The 22,974-nt window shown below is 45.2% G+C and overlaps 2 protein-coding genes across 3 annotated transcripts; one reads left to right on the forward strand and one right to left on the reverse strand.

Annotated features, from left to right (window-relative positions):
- Positions 1-248: 248 nt before the first annotated feature.
- Positions 249-1,736, forward strand: tmem126a (transmembrane protein 126A). The gene has a single exon (XM_070963388.1). The coding sequence runs from the start codon at positions 397-399 to the stop codon at positions 1,021-1,023; it is 627 nt and encodes a 208-aa protein (XP_070819489.1). The 5' UTR covers positions 249-396; the 3' UTR covers positions 1,024-1,736.
- On the reverse strand, positions 1,653-22,062 carry LOC139331762 (ras-GEF domain-containing family member 1C-like). Of its 2 annotated transcripts, none has more exons than XM_070963387.1 (14): positions 21,699-21,840; positions 10,036-10,251; positions 9,722-9,844; positions 9,392-9,529; positions 7,144-7,365; positions 5,889-5,963; positions 5,209-5,307; positions 4,619-4,721; positions 4,457-4,536; positions 4,266-4,361; positions 4,054-4,149; positions 3,848-3,971; positions 3,666-3,738; positions 1,653-3,579 (listed from the first exon to the last, which is right to left on the reverse strand). In XM_070963387.1, exons 2-14 carry the CDS (start codon positions 10,243-10,245, stop codon positions 3,555-3,557), a joined length of 1,464 nt encoding a protein of 487 aa, XP_070819488.1. In that variant the 5' UTR covers positions 10,246-10,251; positions 21,699-21,840; the 3' UTR covers positions 1,653-3,554. The 2 variants fall into 2 exon arrangements, with proteins under 2 accessions (XP_070819488.1, XP_070819486.1); XM_070963385.1 differs by having other exon boundaries at positions 2,146-3,579; positions 5,209-5,310; positions 21,699-22,062.
- Positions 22,063-22,974: the final 912 nt, after the last annotated feature.

Raw genomic sequence — 22,974 nt, forward strand, 5'->3', positions numbered from 1 at the left:
AGATGGTCTATTTTTGATTATTTCAGCAAATATTTAGATCTGTTCACACTCAGTAGACTTGAAAATATATGTATTCTGGAAAAACAGAACATCAATAAAACTGGGCTATTGAGATTTTTTCTGACATTACACTGGAGGGAAAAAAGACAGCTAGATATGTGTTCAACGGCGTCAGATGACCAGCCTCTGCACTCTGCCTGAGAGGCCGGACTGAGGGCAAAAACTCCTATATGATGTCATGCGCTTTGAATTGTGGGTAAGACATGGCTGCGCCGTGTTTGCATCCTGAGGTCCACCTTGCCAGAGTGTAATCATTGAGTTATTCAGATTGTGAATGAGGATGTCTCGCTGAGCAACGGTGGATTTTATCTTTTTGTTCAAACGCTCACTGTGAAGATGTCGGAGGAGCCGTACGGGCAGATCGTCCCCGGAAACGGACTCACGAGAGCAGTGATAGCTGACATGCTGATGAAGAATTTCGAGAGACTGCCTGACGTTGATCAGAAACTCTTCGTCTACGGGCCCGCGTACCTGGGGGGAAACGCTGGCCTCGCAGGGCTGATTTCCAACAGCTTGTACCGCAGAGCTCTGAATGTGACGCAGGGGGCCATCACCTCCAGTTTGCCGATGGCCGTGGTGCCCTTCCTCACAACATATTTTCTGTACAACGCGACAGTGTCCACCCCCCTCATGTACGGTGACCTCAACTGTCCCTCCTGTGCCCTTATGCGAGGCGCCCTTGTGGGTGTGATCGGCGGCGGCGTGTATCCCGTCCTCCTGGCCTTACCTGTGAATATGGCCCTCGCGGCCAGGTACAACTCAGCGCCGACTCCAGAGAAGGGCACTGTGCTCCGGTACTGGCTGGACCTCTCTCGGCCGATCCTGAATAAACTGAGGGCAGTGCTGCTGCTCCAGGCCATGTTCGGCGGCTACTTGGGCGGCAGGCACTTTGAATCTTTCACCAAACTGGCCCAGATCACGTTTGGCTCGGACAGAGAGGACCCCAAGACTGAAATGTCCTGAGCCGAACCTCGAAATTAACGTTCGTTTTCTGTTGATTTGCTGCGGCTTGTGGCTTATATGCTTGTCACGTTCACTATTTCATGTGACATATGTGGAATAAAATGAAGTGTGGACTACCTTTCAAAGATTTCTGGTATGCTAACATTAATGAGGCATAAATCTCATCTCATGCATGTACGACATAAAACTGTTGTCAAAAGTTGACAATCTTATCAGTACATGTTCTTTGAAGTTGGAGTTGAAACAATTGTTCAATTAATCATCCTTAAAAATAATCAGCAACAATATTGAGAATCTAAGAATTAATTTATGCCAAACATTTTCTGATTCCAGCCATTTGCAAATGAATTGCTTTTGTCTGTTATTACATTGTGAAATAAACATAGTTGGACTGTTAGTTGGACAAAAGCAATTTGAAGCGTTGATTTTGGGCTGTGGGCAGTATACACTATTTTGTGACATGTTATAGACAAGCCAATGAATTGATCAATATTGGTCAGGAAAACAATTGTCAGCTGCAGCCCTTTTAAAGATAGTGTGTGGTTTGGTTCTGCCAATTGTCTCATGAATTAATCTTTGCACAGCGTGCAAGCATGTCAGAAAAAAAAAAAAATCAACTGCAGGCCATCAACTGAGCATGGTTGACTTTTATTAAAGGCTTTTTAGGAACCGGTCACACATTTCGCAGTGAAGTTGGAGCCGACGGTTTGTCTGCTTGGCCTCACTAACCATGAAAAACACTGAATGCACTCCACTCCTCCAACTGCAAAGTACGCATGTAAGCAAGAATTCAAAGAATGGAGCTGGCAGTGCAGTGACACCATCAAAAGAGCAGAAGTGATGCGATGTAGGAGATTGTCATTGAAAACACGTGTTCAACACAGGCAATGTTTTATTAAAATGTCCTCACCTTGAATGGCAGGTTTGACTTCACATCTCTGGCTCTCTACAGTCTTAACTTATATGGGAATGTGTTACAAGGAAAGCAAGTTTATTGATGACAAATGAGGAGGGAGAATTAAAGTCAGTCTGTTATTGGGAGGGAAAGGTGCTTCTTCAGAGAAAACACTGACATCAATCAATTATAGCAAACTCAATAAGACCATTTTTAAGAAAAGAAAAAAAAAAAGCTTATAATTACATAGTTCCCGATCCCGTCCCCATCGCCCACCCTCAAAAAAATGGTTCCCAAATTACAACCAGACTGCCAAAAGCTCAGTGACAATCCCACAGAACGATAAACAACACGTTTCAAGTCAGAGGAACCTGAATTGTCATGACAAGCAGTGATTCATATGGCACAAGTTTCCCTCGTTACTCTATAGAAAGACAGAAGTCTCCAAATCCTCATTGTCCTCCCACAATATGCAACGATGCATCATGACTACAAAGTAGGTGTTGCAGTAGTAATCTTTACAAGGTGGATACACTTAATGCCCCTTTAAAAACACCTGTCGTAGCATGCCATGGGACTTCATATTCAGTAAAGGAAAGTTACGATAAAAACTATACATCTGTCAGCACAGAAATCTCCATAAATATATCAGACAACTGAACGTCAGTCAGAGAAACCTTCCTGAAGAGCAGAAAGATGAGGGCTAAATGTCACCTGTACACAATGTACACCTGGCTGTGTGACTGTTAAGCTATACTGTAGTCTTGCATTAATGGCACAATACATGGAAAAAGAGTAAACACTTTTAAAACAGTTCATATTCCCCATCCGACACTTCCCCCAAATAAAATACAATAAATAACAAACGCAAGAAGAGATGAACGCTCGACAGGCTTTTCCAGTCACTCTCATGCAAAAACAAGACAGTGACGATCTGAACAGACACGAATGCATGAACGTCTGATTCACAAACACACGAGAGTACACGTGAGATGAACTGGTAAAATGCTCGAGGCGTGTCCTCCTCCGTCTTCCCAGTTGCGACTCCTTCAGTAGACCTATAAAATTTGACAGCTGATATGGGCTAGCCAGCGCCCTTCACATCATTGTAAGTTTCATTACAGTACATTACAAGGAAAGGGAAAAAAAGTTAAATACCTAGACAAGGCTTTGGACCAAAGGGGGGAGAGAAAGAGGGAGAAAAGGGAGAGGAGCAAATACAAAAACAACGATAGCATCAGTAGGAATTTCATTTTAGAAAGTGGTTTTCCCTGTCACTGTACTCTCTATAGTAGTAAACATATCTGCACAGAGTAAACACACATCGAGGGAGGGGCAGGCAGGGGCTGTATGCCTCTCCAACATACTGTATCCTCATCACTGATAGTTCATATGCTGCAAAGGCATTTTGCTCCAGTTTTCATAGCTTCACTTTTTCAATTCACTTTTTTTGTGATGTTTCTTTTTTTTTTTTACACTCTTCTTGATGAATCCTGTTCACCCCGTGTCTTTTTTTTTTTCATCATTTCTTCATAGAAAAACACCTAAGTACCAGCTAGGCTCCTTCACAGTTCATTTTAGTGCAATGAGAACACACGCTCCCTCGCTGGTGGGAGGGTTAGCTGCCGTCAGTGCCTCATGTCTTTCCCAGAACGTTAGACCTGATGGGAGAAAAGGGACGATGAAGATCGGTGCGTGTCTTTACGTTCAGTGGCGCCTCTCATTTGACGGGTGTTATTACTGTTACCTGAGTGCTTTCCACCTGTCCTTCTCTACCTGGTTCTCTGGACTCTCACTCTCATAGGATGCGAGGTAGAGTCCTGGGGAGGAAAAGAATTGGGAACAAGTGTAGGACTGGTGAGTAAGAGCAAACTATCGCGATCAAGAATGTGAATCAACATGTGCGGAGAAGTTAAAACAGGTTCTCACCGTCCTCGCTGAAGATGGGAGCATTGTGGAGGTAGTGTAGGATGGCCCGATCCTCCTCAAATGGACACTCCACCTGTTTCCACGTCATGAACTCCCCGACCTGCCGCGCCAACTCCACAAATTTCTGAGAACCAAAGTGACAGTGAGTATAAAGTTTCCGGGGTGGTTCAATGCGGAGGGGCAAGGAGAAAAAGGGGCCGGCTCACCTCGAAGTTGACGTGGCCGTTGGGCAGCCGGTTGGCACATCCTTCATTCAGGAAGTAAATGTCTTTGATCAGCAGACTGAAGAAGGGAATCACAATCTGAGGAGGCAAAACAGACAGGAAGATGTAGGACCGATCTGGAGATGAAAATGAAGGACTGAGCACATGCCAGCATGCTTTCAGAGTAATAGCAGCACCGTGGTGCCGAGCCCTACCCTTTCTCTGTTGCTGTTGGCAGTCTGAGAGCGATGGGCGGCCCCCCTCAGGGCGGTCCTGTAGTTGTAAAAGTTTCCCGTAGGATCCATCTGATGCTGTCAAAGCCAACGGCAACAAGAAATACACTGTCAGCTTCAAGTTACTGCCTGTCTTGTACCTCTCAGTCAGTGAAGCGTTGGGCCGTGTTTACCTCGAGAATGAAGAACTTGGCCGTCTTGGCTTTGCCCCAAGTCTTCTTCAGCCGTGACACAGGACTCATGTTCATACCGGCTACGGAGGGAAATCAGTCAGTTATTAACTCCAGACAATGCAGGAGATTTCTCTCTGATAATTCTCTCAAAATGAGACTCACAGATGATGGCCATGAGTGAGTTGAAGTTGCCAATGTTGAAACACTCTCTGGCAACATCGATGAAGAACTCGATCACCTGGGCCCTCTGCTTCTTCTTCGCAGGCTTCAAAAAACATACCAGAGATTTCAGATTTATTTGTCATAGTGAATGTTATATGTCTCTGCACATGCACGCTGTTCACATATTCTTGCAGATGAGCGTATAGTAACACAAAATGACCATTAGGGGGCAGTCACTCTCTGCAACAAGCAAACAGCCCTTTTCCTTTATCTGCTGGCCCTCTATTTATATTGAAGAATGAAATACTCCCATAAGATTTTCTTGGAATAACAATCTAAAATATGTTAAAATACAGACAAATTGCAGCTATGATGAATAGAAATAGAAGTTATGGACATACATATATCCTAAAATGTTCATCCACATATACTGTGTAGAGTTACCGACATTTGAAATCTCCATTCAACAGGCACAACATTAAAAAAACATGTATAAAAACATGGAACATCTTTCTAATGTCAGGGTTCGTGTTCCTGATGTCCAGCATTAGAGTAAATGAGCACCTGGTGTATCAACATTTGCCACTCACCATGCAGATCTCAGTAGCCACCAGGTAACACAGTCTGTTGAACCACCTGACATAAGCCTCCAGGTTAGAAGTTTTCTTCTTCTGGTCACTGAAGCATGGTTGCTGACAATGCACACACACATTCACACACCAAGTCAGTATAGGGAGTGCTACCGGGGGGAATTCATCTGATCTTAATTAGCTTCCTATCAACAGACCGACCCGTCCCTCTGTGAGTGTAAATGACAAAGACAGTGAGCTGGGAGCGGGAAATAACACGATCAATGCAGAGTACGAGGAAAAGGACAGACGGGGGGGAGGTGGGTGAAAGAGAAGGCGAATAAATGAAAAGAAAAAGGAACGAGTGACGGTGGAGGAAGAGGGAGTGAATGCACTCTGCAGTTATACAGAGAGGGCAGATTGTGATATTACAGTGCTGTCCTGTATGTGACCTTAGTGACCCGCTGATCTTTGTATGGCCCCTCCTGATCAGATTAGAGCCAAACAACAAGCCTTATATGTGAGAAAAGAACCAAACTGATGACATGAAAAAATGCTGTGGTTTGACCTGAGGACAGACTGAGCTTCCTCATGACGTGGTGTTGCATTACACAAAACAAATTTCAGAATTCATACATTATGCATGAAAAACATACTGACACATGAAAAAAAATGTTGATTTAAAATGAATAAAAGTTTACCTGGGTTCCATCTAGGGGGTCTTTCTGCACAAAGGCTTGGACAAACTCCTCCGGTCCAATGTGACTCAAATGTTCCTGGAAAACACACGCACGCATGCACACACACACATACACGCACACACATAAACACACACCGATGGGGGGTAGTCCCATTAATAATTCTTTCATCTCAGTAATGGAAGACAATCAATGAGGGGAAGTAATGACTCATTGACGTGACTCATTGGAATCATATTTCCTCAAAGTGACACGAGCGACAATATTCACTTCTATTAAAAGACAACTGTGTGATTGCATATGTGTGCAAGTCACAATGACTCATAAGACCCATCTCAACTCGTGATATAATCCAAAACAAAAACAGCACTTAACACATCGGTTTTAACTGAAATCAGCACGTTGCTAGATCCTACAATAGAAATATGCTTGTATGTGTGCACTGTAGATGCCTGTCTGTCTCTCTCTCTCTCTCTCTCTCCTTGTGTGTGTGTGTGTGTGTGTGTGTGTGTGTGTGTGTGTGTGTGTGTGTGTGTGTGTGTGTGTGTGCGCCCGAGTGTGAAGCTGTCAGGTCACATATATCCACAGCGGTTTTATCCCCTTTGTTTGAAGCCCCAGGCGCATCTCTGACTTCTGGGGTGATGTCACCACTCAGACAAGGGTACAAGCGTACTCAGGCACACACACACACACACACAGAAACACATACACACAGAAAGAAACCCACCCCCAGATCCACGTGCCCACATCAAGACACACATGAACAGACTGAAGGCACCACACATGCAATGTGAGGGGTGCTGCAGAGATTCTTTGTTCATCTACGTTTCATTGCATTAGTCCCTTTTTTTTATTACGCTGGCTGAAGACCAGGTAACGCTGGTTTAGCTGACAAGTAATAATCAAGGTGACACTACAGGGAGCTGCAAAATGCTACAAGATCACAATGTTAAGGGATTGCCAGTTTTGGTTTGCTATTACACCGTCTACCTGGCTCTCCTTTGTTCTTTCAGAGTCATTTCCTATCACCATCAAATCTCCTTCTATCTCCTCCACCTCCTCGTTTGATGTCTTGTACTTCATGGTTACGTCCTTGACGTGGACCACGTCTCCAAACATGCTTCACTGTCCTCAGCTCCTTCTCTCCCACCCCATGTAACATCCTCTCCACTCCTCTCGTCCATCCTTGTTATCATCTCTTACCCTGACCTCTGTCTAACCCACAATCCCCCCTCCCTCTCACATCCCCTTTCCTCACCAGCTCCACGTGGGTGAGCTGCTGTGCCAGTGTGTACGGGTCATTGCAGATGGAGAGCATGTCCTTCTGGATGGGTGGAGGCTTGGTTTTGAAGGCCACCAGCTTGTCAGAGATAGAGGAGGCATTGAGGGAGACCTTGACGATGCTCTCTTCCCCCTGGCTCATCAGGGCCAGCCTCTGGCTAAGCTTCTGCAGCACCTGGTTCAGGGTTTTCCAATACGCCTGAGTGGAGAGGAGAGGAGAGGAGAGGAGAGGAGAGGAGAGGAGAGGAGGAGAGATGTCAATAACTACTTTAATGAATAATTTATCAATGCTCCACAGATCAGTAATAGGCATAAATCAAAACAACACTGGATTGCCAGGTTGTGAGCCTATATGTTCACACTTTAATCTCTACCAAAGCATGTTTACTGTTTTTACCCCAGTTCTTCATTTGAGAACTTCTAATCAATTTAAGTTATAGATGTTAATAAATGTCTATTTGTAGGGATGTTCAGAAGCCTTGTCTCAGAAAAACAGCTAATAAGTCTGAAATTACTTGAAATTTAAAAAAAAAAATCCCCCAGAAATTATCCTCCTAAATAGGTGCAATGCTAAATAATCATACTGCGCATACATATCATTTACATTACAATGTGCTTGTGCACTAACATGCATACATACATAATATCCTTTCAAGATCATGTGCAAGTCTGTATGTACAGCACATATACTGCCATTATGTACACTAACCCACTTAAAAAAAGAGTATTCTGCATACAGTATTTAGTCCAGCACTCTTTGCACTGCCATGCTCTCTTACACAATCTGTACCAAATCTCTGCACATACAGTACATAACAATCTGACCTGCAGTGGCTGAAAGTAACAACACACCTGCAGTTAAGTATGTCATTAAGTAGAATTTAGTATGTCTATGTTACTTTAGACTTTTACTTGCCAACATTTCAGAGGGAAACATTCTACTTTTTACTTCATTTAGACAGCTATACTAAGTAGCTGAACAGTGAGTACTTTTGCTTTTGACACTTCCATTTCACTGGTAATACTTATTTACTTTTACTTCAATAAAAATTAAATGCAAGTCTTGGTAGCATTGATACTTTCACATAAGTGTACAAGGCTTGCTTGTTATCTGTTTGGCTTGTTATCCCTGTTCAGCTCTCTGTATCTGTATCTCTCTGTGATTGCTTGCATCTACTTCCTGATTTGTAAAGAATTCATAAATTCCATTGCATTTCTAAACTCTTAACATTCATAAATTGGTAGCGTATGAACTGCATCACTGTGTGGCTGGTCGCTGTTTGGTTTGATCTTTAAAAAAATTAGGATTAAAAAACAACATTATTTTTAGAACAAAGGCGATGCATTTTGACTTTATCTAATGGTGTCTGAAAGGATTTAATGAGCCCCCGAATTAAGAGCACAATGTCATTTTTCAGTTGAATTAAAATGTCCTTTTTCGAGGTTTTCCTGACAACAGTGGCGACGCGCTGCGTGTTGTGTCCAGGAATGTGTGTCTCCATGTCCCTCCGTCCACACGACTGGTCACTGAGGCCGTAGGGTCACTCTGTCTCGCAAATGACCCAGAGCCACAGCTCCCACGCGCGCGCACACACCCATACTGTAGACAGCAAGCTGTAAATAGCAGCACATTCATCACCACCTGCCCTTCCCCTCTTTATGTCCTCTCTTCACCTCCCTCCATTTTTTCCCTTCCACTCTGACTCCATCACCCTCCTCCTCTACCATCTCCTCTGCTCTGTGTGCTCCTTTATCCCATCCCCCCCATCCCCTATTTTCTCCATCCATCTCCCTATTTTCCCCCCGAGGCTGCAGATAGAACCACTCCTCTACATCCTTCCTTCCTCTCTCCTCTCCTCTCCTCTCCTGTAATGTAAGATTGTGTAACACGGAGCTGTGGCTACTCACCCTGCACTGACACTCTGACTCCTTCCATCACCCTGCTACAATGGTAGTGATGATAATTGAATTTTGTTCCCCATCAGAGCATTTCTCACTGCAGCTACAGCTTACAAAGGCTATAAAAGCAACAATTACACTACACATCAAAATCAAGAGTCCAATATCGAATGACAAATTATTATCCTGTCAAAGCAGATAACTACCAGGTATTTTTTTGTTATTTTATCCCTTTTAAAGACCATTCAACATCTTTCCAATGGAAAAGACTTCCTGCTTATTGTAAAGATGGCCAGACTGCTATCATATGGCTGTCCTTAGCGTACCTCATCACATGGAGCTATCCTGTGGATGATGTCTTTAAGGTGTCCGACCATCTTCTCGTCCCTAAAGTCAGTCGGGAATGTCTCTGTCCACTCGGTCAGCAGCTGCAGGATCTTGGGACCAAACTTGCGCACTTTTGCCTGTTGTTGGAAGAAGTGAAAGAGGTTTAGTGCTGTCTGCGTTCGGGACATCCTCAGAAAGAGAATACACTATCATAAAGTTAGCAATCTGGCAAAAAAAAAAAAAAACACATGTAAGGCTGTGTGCTTCTGTTAATTAGCTTGTGCATGTTCATACAGGAGTTATGTATTTATGCGTGGTGCAGTGCTGACCGTATCGAGCGGGCTCTGGTCCAGCTGCTGCTGTTTGATGCACAGCTCACAGACCCTGGCCAGCAGCTCCGGAGGAGGGATGAACAGACGAGCGCTCAGCAAGAAGGTAAAAACGTAGGCTTTCTGTCAATGGACAGAGGAAGACATTGTTAAGACACCACATCACTTAAAAATGCTGCAGCGTTCTGTAATTAAAGGAAGCACTTCAGGTGCTCATAATCTAACTGACAGCACTGTCACAAGCACTATAAAGTGAACCGACTTTCTGACAGTTTATAATGAACAGCTGACGACTGCACAACATTTCCATTTACCTCTGGGTAGTAATCGGCAGTGGGTACCAGATTCTGGATGAGGGTGTCCAGGGAGGCGGAGGTGATCGGGGGCCCATCGGCCAGGCAAGCACCGGGCCCCGGGCCCTCCTGTGGGGCCTCCTCCTCCTCCCCAGGCTCAGCGCAGGCCAGATGGGGGCTGAAGCCACTGGGAGTGGTGAACATGGTGCCTGAGCACACAGTCTGGGGCATTCCTGTCTAAAACACAAACAGAAATTTCCAAAAATACAGTCAGCTGAATATAGACAGGATGAGGAAGAGGAATGAGGCTGCGTTTTATGAAATGGAAACTTAATTTGGTAAGAGGAAATAAATGTAATGCTAATTTTGCTCAAGCTAGGTCTCACAACTACTCCACTTTTAGCAACTGGTGGTAATGGTGGTAATCTGCAAAGCCCCTCATTCAGCCTGAAAGCTCTGACACACTTCTTCAGTCTTCTGTTCATCCTCTTAGAGTATCATCTCCTCTTTGCTCTCATTCAACACAGCAGCACACTCATGCCGTCAGACTGATGACCCGCTACCGTCGTCGGGGGATGCGGAATACCCCCCCAACAGCTGCCCCCCGTCTCCCACATCGACAAGACAGAGGAGAGGACATAAATGTGGGTCGCTCAGTCGCCGTGGAGACTGTTGCTGCCTGAAAGCGATCGCATGGCCTCCATCTCTGCCCTGTATGTCTTTCCCTTTAAGAATGCGTTCGGTTACACGTTTTAAAAATTCAACATGCTCCTTCCCTCAATGGACTGCAGCTGCAGTAGAAAGAAGCACTTATTGTGCTGTACGCTAGAGTAGAGACAGTACAGAAACAAAGAGCATTGTGGTCCTCAGGGCGCAATTATCATCATCACTCATCATCACCTTAATGTCATCTACATGTAAACTGATAAATCATAGACGTCCTTCCCTCGTAACCAAGTTTTAAAATGGCAAATGCTCTCACTGCCTGAACCTGGCGACCACATCCACCTGAATCACTCATCATCACCAACGACCACTGCAGTCTGGGTGGCTATGGGCAAGTTCAGCAGCACAAAGCCTCTCTGCCTGCAGTAGTCACAAGAAAGGCAGCAAACCCACGTGCTGACGGTGAGACCTTGAGCAGCACGCAGGAAGTTATATCAGAAGTAGCCATGGCATATTCTTCCTGCTGTTTGTAGTTGAGACAACAGCCTGGGCTGGGCCAACATCATTACACATGCACACAAAGGCACACACTGATTCTGACAGAAATTGAGTAGTAAAACACAAGAAGGGTGGAAAAAGAGCCCTTTCTCTCACTAAGATGTTGCCAGATAAAGCAGAACTTCTTTAAATTACCTTAATAATACGATTTCAGAGCAGCAACAGTTCAAAGAAAATCTAAAAAATGGTGCAGCATGCTATGGCCAAATCCACTATCATCCTCAATCACTGGAGGAAACACAGGAATGGTCCAGGATTGCTGCAGTGGTTTCATCATCGAGTGACCTTCAGGTTCCCTTCCCCCCCTTGCCTATCAGCCACCACCTAAACTGTCCCGGGTGTCCCAGGTCCCTGGGGTGAAAGGTCAAGCGCGCACTAGCATGCAGAAGCACAGCTCGCGTCTCAAGTTTCCCGTGTGATGGGTTCATCTTTCCTTTGTTCTCCCTGCTCTATTACACATGAGCACTTATTCATGCACTTGCACACACCTAGACACGAACACACGCGGACAGGCACACAAAAGACTGGGGGATGGGGAGCCTTTCTGCGGGGCGCTTTTACTGCCTTCCTTCCTACTTAAACCGCTGACACCCACAGCCACACTCTCATGATATACAGTTATGGTTAAAGAAGGCCGACATCTTCTTTTGCGCTCTTCAGAAGTATAACCACGGCTCCTGCATTGCACCCAACTCTGTGAAACAGTGAGAGTGAAAAAAAGAGCAGATGACACTCAGGACATCTGACTGAGCTGAACCAACCTAGATATTGAAGCTTTACTCTGTACTTAACAGGCAAAACACACACTCCATAATTTAAAATGCTGGTCTAAAATTCCCTTTTCAAAAGAATTTCCTCCTGTAAAAGTGATCGTCACTCCCTAGATTAGGTTCCAAAAGGGGGTAAACCCGGGGTGTCCTTGCAGCGACCTCCTCAAGATTGGATTGCAACATGCAGCCACAGAGAAGAAATGGCCTGATGAGCAGAGAAACGGACAAATCCAACATGCCTCTACAACCGCACAGATGCAGTGGGAAAGCATATGGCGGCTAGAAGGAAACTTCATCTCTGATAGGACCGACAGGGAGAAAAAGTCTGCTCAGCTGTAGTGAGTGTGTAGGAGTGTGTGTGTGTGTGTGTGACTAAATCCAGGAGTTTATCTGTGAGTCATTGCATGCATGCAAACACACACACACATCCCTCTGCCAGTGTTTTATTCATTTATGTATGGGAGTGACTGAGAGTGTTATTCTACGTGCCCACACTGTCAATGATTTCCTCTATCATTTGTGGTAATCTTCACCCTCCTTATGTCTCCCAATTGCACCCTTCTCAGCTCTCCCCTCTCCTCCCTCCAGCATTTCCCCGGGTCTGATTCATCATTTCATCACAGTCGATACCTCAGAGTCTGTAGCGTGCGAGCAGATGTCAGCCAGGTAACTCCTCTCCAGATGTGTACATCACATGACAGACCAGTCATCAGTGTCTGTGTATGACACAACAGGCCGTGCTCTCACTGTGTCACTAAAACTCACCCAGACAATGAAGAGAGGGACTGCACTGATGCTGAAGTGTGACTATGCAACTTTTTGCTGAACAGTAGTCATTTTGGTCAAAAGTGACATTTACAGGAAAATGCCACATTCAATTTCCCTTTAGAGTCTCTGGAGTCAGTTGCTTTAAAGGGGTACTCCACCAATTTTACACATCAAAGTGTGTTTACATGCTCAGGGGAGCACTTCTGCACATATGAGTCCTATAAAGCCTTCTGTGGCTCCAGAGGGAGCTGCCCAAAATCTGCCTCATGTGATGTCACTTGAGTTAAAGGGTTAAGGGCGAAGATGAAAAAAAGCTATTGGTGTAGAGTTAGAAAGAAGAGAGCTGACCAGACCTCTGTAGCTCGCTCCTCATTTCTGCTTGAGGCCAAAGCCTCAAGCAGAAATGAGGAGGTACTTTAGCTGCTACTAGCATCTTAATGCAAAGCTTAATCACTGGTGTACTCTTTTAAATAAATCATTACCACTGAAACATTTATCTGTGACATGCAAAAACATAGTGTAGCAGTAGCACAAGTACAGAAGAGTTCAAAAGTTCATGAACTCACTCAGTTAAACTGCAAACCAAGTACCCAGTAACCAGGTTTGCAAACATTAGCTACTGGACCAGAGCAAGCATGGCTGCAGCAGCTAAACCCCTGAGTGCACTGAATTGCTTTAATGGAGCAATCTGGCTATTTTGGTGACAACGCTATTGCCGAGCTGTGACAGCTTTGGAGTCGAGTAGTTCCCAGCTAGAACTGGTCCCTTTATCTTCGGTTATAATTCATCACTTTTTGTGAACATGACGCAGCGAGTCTTATGATTGGTGAATGCAAACTAAAATGGGCGGCTGCTAGCAAAAATAATGTCACAGATTACTATTTTAGAACTTATAGTGCTATTTCTCAGCCATATCACTTACGCAGTCTTTTTCCTACAATGTGACCAAGGAGTCATCCACAGCTGGACTCTATGTATAACTTGTTTCCATACCTCATGATACACCCAGCTCCCTCTGTGCCTGTCACATTGCATCAACACTGCATGACAAAATACACTGAGAAACAAGCAGCGAAGAACAGGTGAGTGCAGTGGCGTGTGCTCTAATCCCCCCTGAGATCTCCAGCAGCTAGCCAACGGCAGCCCTGCGCTCCGTCTAGACAGCTGGGGGAGTGTCATTGTTCAGGGCCCTTGCAGGGTAAGCGTGTCTGTGTTTTGTCTTGTGATTCTGTCAGGTTGTTATCGTTGCCATCAGGGGATCTGCCTGCTTTGTTCTATCATGATTAACAGAACGGCAATGTCTGGAGACACACAATCTTTATCAGCACCCTTGATTTTCTTGCTGTCCATGGGTGTGTGTGTAAGTGTGTTAATGAAACAATGGCATTCCTGACATGACCGAGCAGCCCGAAGCTGTCAAACGGCTTCACAACTCTGTTAATCTCAGTGTTCCAGTGACCATTTCCATCTTAGTCTCTGTAAAACCTGTTCCACCGCATACATAAATAGTATTACTCATGTGTTTGTTGAGGAGAATGGTGACATAGCTGCTGACAAATCTGCTCTGCGACTAAGGAGTTAATGAATGAGGACTGCATTGGAGACGGCTCTCCATTAAGACTGAAGAGGCTTATTCAGAGCAAATCAAACCACTGTGTGACCTTCACCATTAAGGAGTCAAGGGTCAAAGGTGAAAAGTTAAGGTTCCTCAGTGAAGGCAGATGGATCCCAAGCCGCTCTTGTTGTAATAGTGCTCTGCTGCTTGGCTCAGCTTTGAGGCATACTGTATAGGCTTTGTCTGCATTCAGGGACATCTCTAAAAAAGCCTTTATAAGATCCATTAGGGCTGTCACAGTTGACTTTGATTCATTGGCACTTCTGGCCATGTCTATTTATCATCATCCCAACTGAAAGGTAAGGACACAGCACTGGCCTACAGGTCTATAACTCAGACCCTCGTGTTTTTTATATTAGCAGAAACAGTCAAGTTCCTTTCATAAGGATGATGAAAAAAACTACTTAATTTCTGAGTTTGGACAAGAATGAGCTCTACTTCTGATGAGTAAGGTTAAAAGACTGAATTTTTGGCATTTTCCTGCCTTAGGACTGCTCATATCTAACAGACTGAACACATTTCTTTTTACAGAAAGGATTTGGCATGTCAATACTGAGAAACACCACAAAGCACGAGTGAAACTAAGATGTGATGCAATGCTATTCTTAGAGGAGCAGCACATCATCAGAAGTAAGCACAGCAAATATCCGGCATGGGTATTGCAGCAACGTTTTGTTTTGTTTCTGCAGTCGCTTCCTGGTTTCAGAGATCACTGTTAAAGGGAGGTGAAAAGACTGAGGTAAAAACAGCATCTCCTACCTTGCTCTGGGATGTGAAGAGTAGAAGAATAAGAAGAAGGTGAGCTGTAGAGAGGGGGCAAGAGGGTGATACTCCCTCCAGGGTAGTGTGCAGACAGTCTAGGCTCTGTGTGTTAAATTCACCTACTGCCAGATTAACTAAACTCCTCTTTCCTTTGCAGACTGATTTACATACTCCAACACTTCCTTTCTAATTTAGGATCCACATGTTCGCTCTTGTAACACATTACAGTTTCAACACCTCATCTATTTTGGGACTGCGCTCTAAAAAAGCACATACAGGCATATTTTTGGTCCTGACACTGTTTTGCGTGCCTCCGAGTATTGCAGCTCTGGCCTAAATTTTCTACAGTGTTCTTTGAAAGCTGAAATGATGCGACCAGAGAAATAATGGAGTGTTCCTGTGGTGGCAGGGGCTTAAAAGGAAGTAAACACCTCTTTGTCATCCAGCCTCACGCACCCCTTTCCCTTCCACACGTCTGTTCTCCATTCCCGCCCTCCTCCTTCATCTCCCTCTCCACGCCCTACTTTCCAATGGGCCCAGTCAGGACGCCTGTGCAGATGGCCCTGCAGCAGCCTGCTCTCCCAGTGGGAGCTGCTGGCATGGGAGGCTTCTTGGCCCTCTGCCCCTACCATCATCCCTAGTCTCAACAGGAGGCCCAAAAGTGTATTGGCGTCCAGATTGAATGCCGAGGTGCAGGGGCCGAGCCAATCTGGCTGCTGAGATGCACGGTGGCTGCTTGGCGCCGCTGACAACAGAGAGAGCGCAAAATACCACACATATGTCACCGCACACGGGTTGCAACAAAATCAAACCAGCGCACTACTGTTGGTTAATGGTGTGTGTTTGGGGAGGAGTGGAGCTGAAAACAAATGAGTTCATTGTGTCTTGAAAAAAGGAACACATGCGTGCACACTTGCACCCACACAGCAGCCAAACACGGGATTGAGTTACTGTCCAAGGCATTCCATCTCCCCACCCAATCCCCAGCCTCACTCTGTGGTACGAGCTTGACAGAGGTTGGGAATCACACTCCAGGCTGAACAGGGACACACTTCCCAAATCCCTTCTGTTGGAATCCCCCTTGTGTCTGAGCAGAGGTCACACTGACATCTTGGCACCTGTTCCACACCCACCAGCGCCATCGGTCCCGACGTAAAGCCCATGGGGAATTCTCCTCCATGTACACACCCTGCGCACGTGTGCAGCCATCCTCATTCCTGAGCGAGTTTGGACACAGTTGTGTGCATGCATTTTGTGTCTCTGTTTGTATGTGCGCTTGCAAAAGGGCTCAGAGAGTCAAAGTGTATCTAAGTCCAAGTGAAGTCATTCCTTCGCGGCGCATACAACCATCTGGCTTACTGTTCTCCAAGAGGTGCGGCTGTGGTTCTGTTTTCTCACATTTTAAGCTGAGACAGTGTGAGATCAGGCAAGGTGCAACGACTGTGTTACATGAGAGAAACTGTGTACTTTCAATCCCTAAAGTCAAACTATTACCTTGCTATTTACATTTAGATGAGATCAGGATCAACATTACACAAAGCCATCTGCCTGAGAGAAAGTCAGTACCTTTGAAACCAAAGGGTTGAGCACCATTATCCACTTCACATGTGAAAAATACACTTCTGAATCTATTTGCCCTGTTCAGAGTGGATGGAAATGGTGCACTAAAATGAACTGAAGGTCTGTGACATGTGATGGGTCTGGGCAATCTATCATGTTACTCAGAGATAATTGGAGCTGAGCGCAGTTTGGCTCTTAGTGGGAAACGTAGCACATGTCTCAGCCTCGAGTGCCCTAAATCTGTCATTCACAATGGTCATAATGCTTTAAAAAACAGTCATGTATTATTCATAATATTCCAATTTACAACCACCCTTGATGCAATGCTCCTTGGAGGGGAATCGGACAAGAGTGACTTTGTCTCCTAACAGGCATAATTTTGCCTCAAGTGCCACTTATGAGGAATTACCAGCTTGCCAAGTGAACGGAGGAATACGGGAAGGAAAAACAAAGTGGAGTGATTAAGAGCATCCAGACAGAAAGGCTGAATGAAACAATGCCTATGTGCAGCTACCTCAATAGTACTTTAAGCTCTTTTCAAAATTAAATTGTTCATCCAAACACCCACTCAGTGTTGCATTACTCTCAATCAAACCTGCACAATAACCACCACAAACTAATGAGTGAGACGGCAACAGATACAAATCTAATAACCTGATGTTACTAATTTCATCATGGCTGCCTCTTTTCCCGTTAAAGCACATCTATCTGCTCATTATAACCAGCATGGGCAGAGGCCACGCGGTGTGTCACTGTTGATGTATGATATCGAAGCGTACTAATTAGCGCTGAGGGATCGCTCGGCCCGACCGTTCACAACTCGTGCCCGTGTATTCTGATATGATTAGAGACAGACAGAGGTCAGAATACTTGCTCCATTAATCTGCAACTAGTCATTTCATGTAACACTTTGTGAAATAACACATGCAGCTTGTTGAGGGGAGCTCGAACACGGTGCATTCTCATCCAATCAAAATGATTCATGTTGCATTCACACCTTCTATGCATGGACTTCTATCTGTGATGAGTGGTTGTATCAATTACAGCAACAGCACGCTGGACTTTCCAGTTAGCATGACAGCACGCTATCGATATCAAGATCTTACCGTCATATTTTGATCACTGAATGCTAAAATTAAGACCACATTTTTAAAGTGGAACCACATCATTAGAGCAGATAATAAGAGTTCAGACCTACTGTATCCATCGATTAGGTTTCTAATGCAAGTGTGTAAAGTTGGCTAAAGTCTGATGATGATTTAGCCTCTGGGGGTAATGGCCAATGGTAGCCAGAGGAAGTCTTGGTAAGGATATCCAGTTAACAGATATCAGGGACAAGCCTTCCTCTTCCGTGTGCCAGTCATTGTTTACGGTCCGCTTGGCAACTTGAGAGGTGAGTACGGAGTTCAGAGATGACGTCTACAATTGGACTGTTTCACAAATACCTTTCACAAAAAAAAGCTAATAAAAAGCAAAATCGCCATCAGCTGATGGCTGAGGGGTTCTGAAATTGCATTTTGGCCAATATAATATACATAGAATATTGTCATTTGCTGACAGATTCTGCGCATTAATTCATGCAGACATCCCTCTACAGAGATTACATTTACAAAAATGTCATTGTCTAAATATTTGAAATCCTGCATCCATGTTCATTAGCTAGCATTCCTTTGATGGTGCACTGCTAATGCTGCTTCTCTACATGTTCCCGCCACCATCTGCTGAGTCGCACAGTAGCTTGAAACCAGTCAGCAATGTGTATCATCATGTGTGCGCATTATACAAACAAAACAAGGGTCCACCCGTTCAAAACACTGCTCAATAGCTCTACAACCAGCCCACATTAAGTTCTTATAAAACATGCTGTTCACATTGGCAACAAAAATTCTTTACTTGGAGCCTATATCTGATGGTGCAATCTATACGCTTACTCCAGAGGTTTATTGAACACTCCAGGGATCTAATCATATTTCATTGCTTTTTCTTGACCCAGACGATCCATAAAGACAGGCTGTCAATAGCTGCCCATATGACAGCATGCAGGCCATGTGGAGGCTGCTAAGACCAGCTCTGGAGAGCACAGAGCGTTTCCATGGAGTCAAGGCTCCTGCTGGGAGGTAATTAGATGCCTGTTGAGTCCCCATTGTGACACCCCCTCTTTTCTTTTTTATTCCATCAAAATCCCTTGTTCCTCCCCCCGCCTCTCTCGCCCTCTCTCTCTCTCTCGTGACAGAGCAGCCGGGTGTGACAGAGTGATTCCACATGTGAACCCCGTCTGCCTCGGCCTGTTGCCGAGATCGCCCTCATCATCCCGGTGTCAGTGGCAAAGCTGCCGGTAGCTAGAGGACATCCGAAGGCCTGTCAGGTACACAGGCCATCACCGTGTTCTGTCCCCTTTTTCAATCGAGCTTCTGTCGGCCTGAGGAGCTGTTTGGTGGGCAATAAAAAAAATCAAACATACGAGGAAATCCATTGGTCAAACTTCTGAGAAGAGAAGTTTGGGAGTTTCCCAAAATTTATTTTCACTATTTATAATAAGTTTCCTTTTATTGAAGAAGAAACCTTCTCTATAAGCCCTCTCTATATTTAAAAAAGAAGAAATGAAGAATTTCCCTCTTTGCTGACAAGTTACTAATATATGCATCCAGCGCAGTCGGTTGGGGGGAAGAGTTCAAGTATATCCCAGCGAGGACAAGTGGGCCATCGACTAAATGACCTAATCAAATAAAAGTTTGGTTGCTTCATATGCGTTTAACAATCTAACAATCCCGTAATGAGCTGGAGTTCCTACTGCACAGGTAACAGAATTGCCAGCAGGATGCTGTAGTGAATTCCTGTTTTGACTGCTCCACCACAAGGCAGTAGTGGAATTCTGTCATGTCTGTAAAGTGGTGATCTATGATTCCTCTGAACAGACAGACAGACAGACAGACAGACAGACAGACAGACAGACAGACAGACAGACAGACAGACAGACAGACAGACAGACACACACACACACACACACACACACACACACACACACACACACACACACACACACACACACACACACACACACACCCCCTTCCCCCATACAAACACACACAAAGCCATAAACCTTGTAGTGGTGATAAAGCTGTCATTGCTACCAGACTAACAGCTACTGTGTTTACCTCCTTGTTGACTTGCCCCAGACAGACGCTGCCCCAGCTCTCTCTCTCTCTCTCTCTCTCTCTCTCTCTCTCTCTCTCTCTCTCAATGACTGGCCGCCTCACTCTCCGGGAACTTGCCTCTCTCAATCTCACGTAAGAACAAACGATGCCCTCATTACCAGCACACCTGTTATTCTCTGCAGACTTGGCCTGAATTGGAGGGAACATGTGCTGTAATCTGTGTCTGTACCTGCAGACGGGTCACCAGCAACAGACCCCTACTCATGACTCATGCCTGTACAGCCCACATCTACTGTACTGTTCAGAGCAAAGCTGTCTTTTCAATTCAAAACCATTCTATCACCAAGGGCAGAGGCTGTTTATGGGCACAGCACAGACGATCTCAAGAGGTGGAACAAAGAGGCGCACGTGCAGGGTCTTGATCGCTGGAGGACAAAGTCAAAGGGTGCTAATCTGATGATGGTACAGCAGTGAAATAATTCAGTGATTACCTCACACAAGAACTGATTTGCAGCACCATCTGATTTCGCAAGGGGAACTCGTTTTCGGCAGGCACGACACCAAACAAAAAATATTTGTTTTTCAGCCCTCTGAGCAGACGGAGGCCCACACTGCCGCTGAAGGTGAAGGTGAACAAACACATAATTCCCACGGCTGCACCCTAAACAGGGGGAGGGGGTAAATAAAGACAAAGCAGGGCAAGTGGTGAGAAAGAAGGGAAAGAGGCTGCTGCTGCCTCATGGAGCTCTGCGCTGTGAGGCCACGGTCACGAAACGTGATGCCCCACTCCACTGCTTTCACTCCAGGGAGGGGGGCTGAGGAGTGCAGGAGACCAGAGCTGACGGTGTGGGAAGAGGTGGCTTTACTGGTAATATCAACAACCCCCGGCTAGAATTTCTCCCCACCTAACTGGTTTCTGACAGAGCTGGTCTTACTTCCATGCACCTTGCAATAAGCTGCGAGAGAAAGATAACAAATCCTTTTTTGGGTTTGTACTGGTAAGCTGTGCAAGCTGCTACACCGCCCTTGGGTGAAAAGGCTGCTTACCACCTCTTGGATGCTTTCGCGGATGATGGCGATTTTTTTTTTTTTTCTTTTCCCCATTCCAAGCAAAACAGGGTACAAATGTCAACAGTGCCACACCTGTTCACTCTGCCCTGCCTCCGTGGGAAAAATAATAAATAGCCCACACTTAAATGTGCAGATGCGGAGGAAAAATGGATACAGAGGGCCAGGGAGTGTTTGAGAAAATCAGCAGTGAGTTTGCATGGAGTCTTTCCTCCCACGTTAATGCCCGTTAATAATTAGACGAGATAAGCGTTGCACCACGTCGCCGGTTAACCAAGCTTGTCAACAACACAATTGAAAATGGGACGTTTGTCCGACTTATCAGCGGCTGCTGTCTTCATTTTCAATGCAGTCCATCGACTATCACAATGTCACCTGCTGACACATCCACTATTCTCCCCCGTAAACGTGTCAGAGGCAGAAGACGCAGCTGATCCCCTCACACGCCCTTTAAACAGACCCCGACACCGCTGACTCACGCCACAGACTGGGATGCTTTCATCGTAGTAAAGTGATGCAAGCGCCCCTACAGTATCTCGAGCACGATAAGGAATTATGATGTCATCACTAGTAAAGTTCTACTGTGACGACACAGTGTTCCAGTCACAGTAAATAGAACGTATGCGTGGAAAGCGGAATGCGAGGCATTCTAACACCTTGCACTTAGCCTACACACACACGCACGCGGCTGTGGGCGTGAGCGCAATCTCAATATGTTAATATTATAGTAGTGTTGTAATCTTGCTTTAATACGATACTCACCAGCACTACACTTTGATCCCCATCTTTGATCCGACTTGTGTCCGATGTCAAATCAATAAAACTGCCGCTGCAGATATTCCCAAATTAATTAGCGTTTACAAAAAAGCCTGTTCAGCTGGCATCAGCGGGGGAAGTAGAGCCGGACTCCAGAGGCACAGCCTGACAGATGAGAGTGGGCAAGATGTCTGTTGATCGAAGCTTATCAAACGTTCTGGCTCTGGACGGGTTTCCACCGGTGAGCGGGGGACACAGCGGGAGAGCTGACGCCGTGAAAAAGTGCGTCCCTGAAGGCGTGGCGACCGTCCTGCCTGCGCCACGGAGCCACAGCGGCCGCACTGCACATCCACACGTCCTAGGAGCAAGTGATTAGACGGAGGAGAGGAGAGAGAACTACTCATACACCGGTCAAGTCAGTGCAGTTAATTAACTTCCGTTTTCGATTTTCAAAATAAGACATTCGATGAGTTTCATTTATTGGCGGCGGAGGAACGACACAAGGGCCTAGATTAATCCACTTTTCGACACTAGGGACACAACAAGCGACAGTCTTACCTTAACAAATTTAACATGACACACACACACACACACACACACACACACACACACGTATGTATATGCATATATGTATGCAGCTTATTAAAGATTTTTGATGAGATTAATGCAGGGTCTGTTTACAAGACCTTGTCATTTTAATTCAATATGGAAACTGTAATTATGTAGTACATATACCACGCATACACAGAGTGCATCTGAGGCTTTTGGGGCCAGGTGCCCTAAGGCAGTTACCCACTCTAATCCAAGCTCGGTCCAAAAACCGCTGTTTCTCACATAGACAAACTTTCATCATCATCATTTAAGTCGGTGCTGGAATTTGAACTATGAAATATATATATATTTTTTTTACCTTTTATTTTGAAGTGAAAATTATTTCCGGCAGCCTATCTGTTTTCATACTGCTGTTGGCAAGCAGAGGTGCTCTCTCTCTCTCTCTCTCTCTCTCTCTCTCTCTGGTCTCCACACACACGCACACACATCAATCCTTTCTGTGGATATTACACTGACTTACATTCATTTTCTGGGGAGTTACCCTGACCATAACCCCAACTGATACTTGTCTAACACTAACCTTAACCTTTCACCTTAAAATTTAATGTCTTATGTTATGGGGACTTGAGTTTTGCACCCATGAGGAAGGCAAGTCCCCACAATGTGTGACTATATTTATGTCCCCACAACACGAGTACACAAACATGCACAAACACGCTCCAGTCCCACA

This window comes from Chaetodon trifascialis, chromosome 5 (genome assembly GCF_039877785.1).
Source record: "Chaetodon trifascialis isolate fChaTrf1 chromosome 5, fChaTrf1.hap1, whole genome shotgun sequence".
Classification (NCBI taxonomy): Eukaryota; Metazoa; Chordata; class Actinopteri; order Chaetodontiformes; family Chaetodontidae; genus Chaetodon; species Chaetodon trifascialis.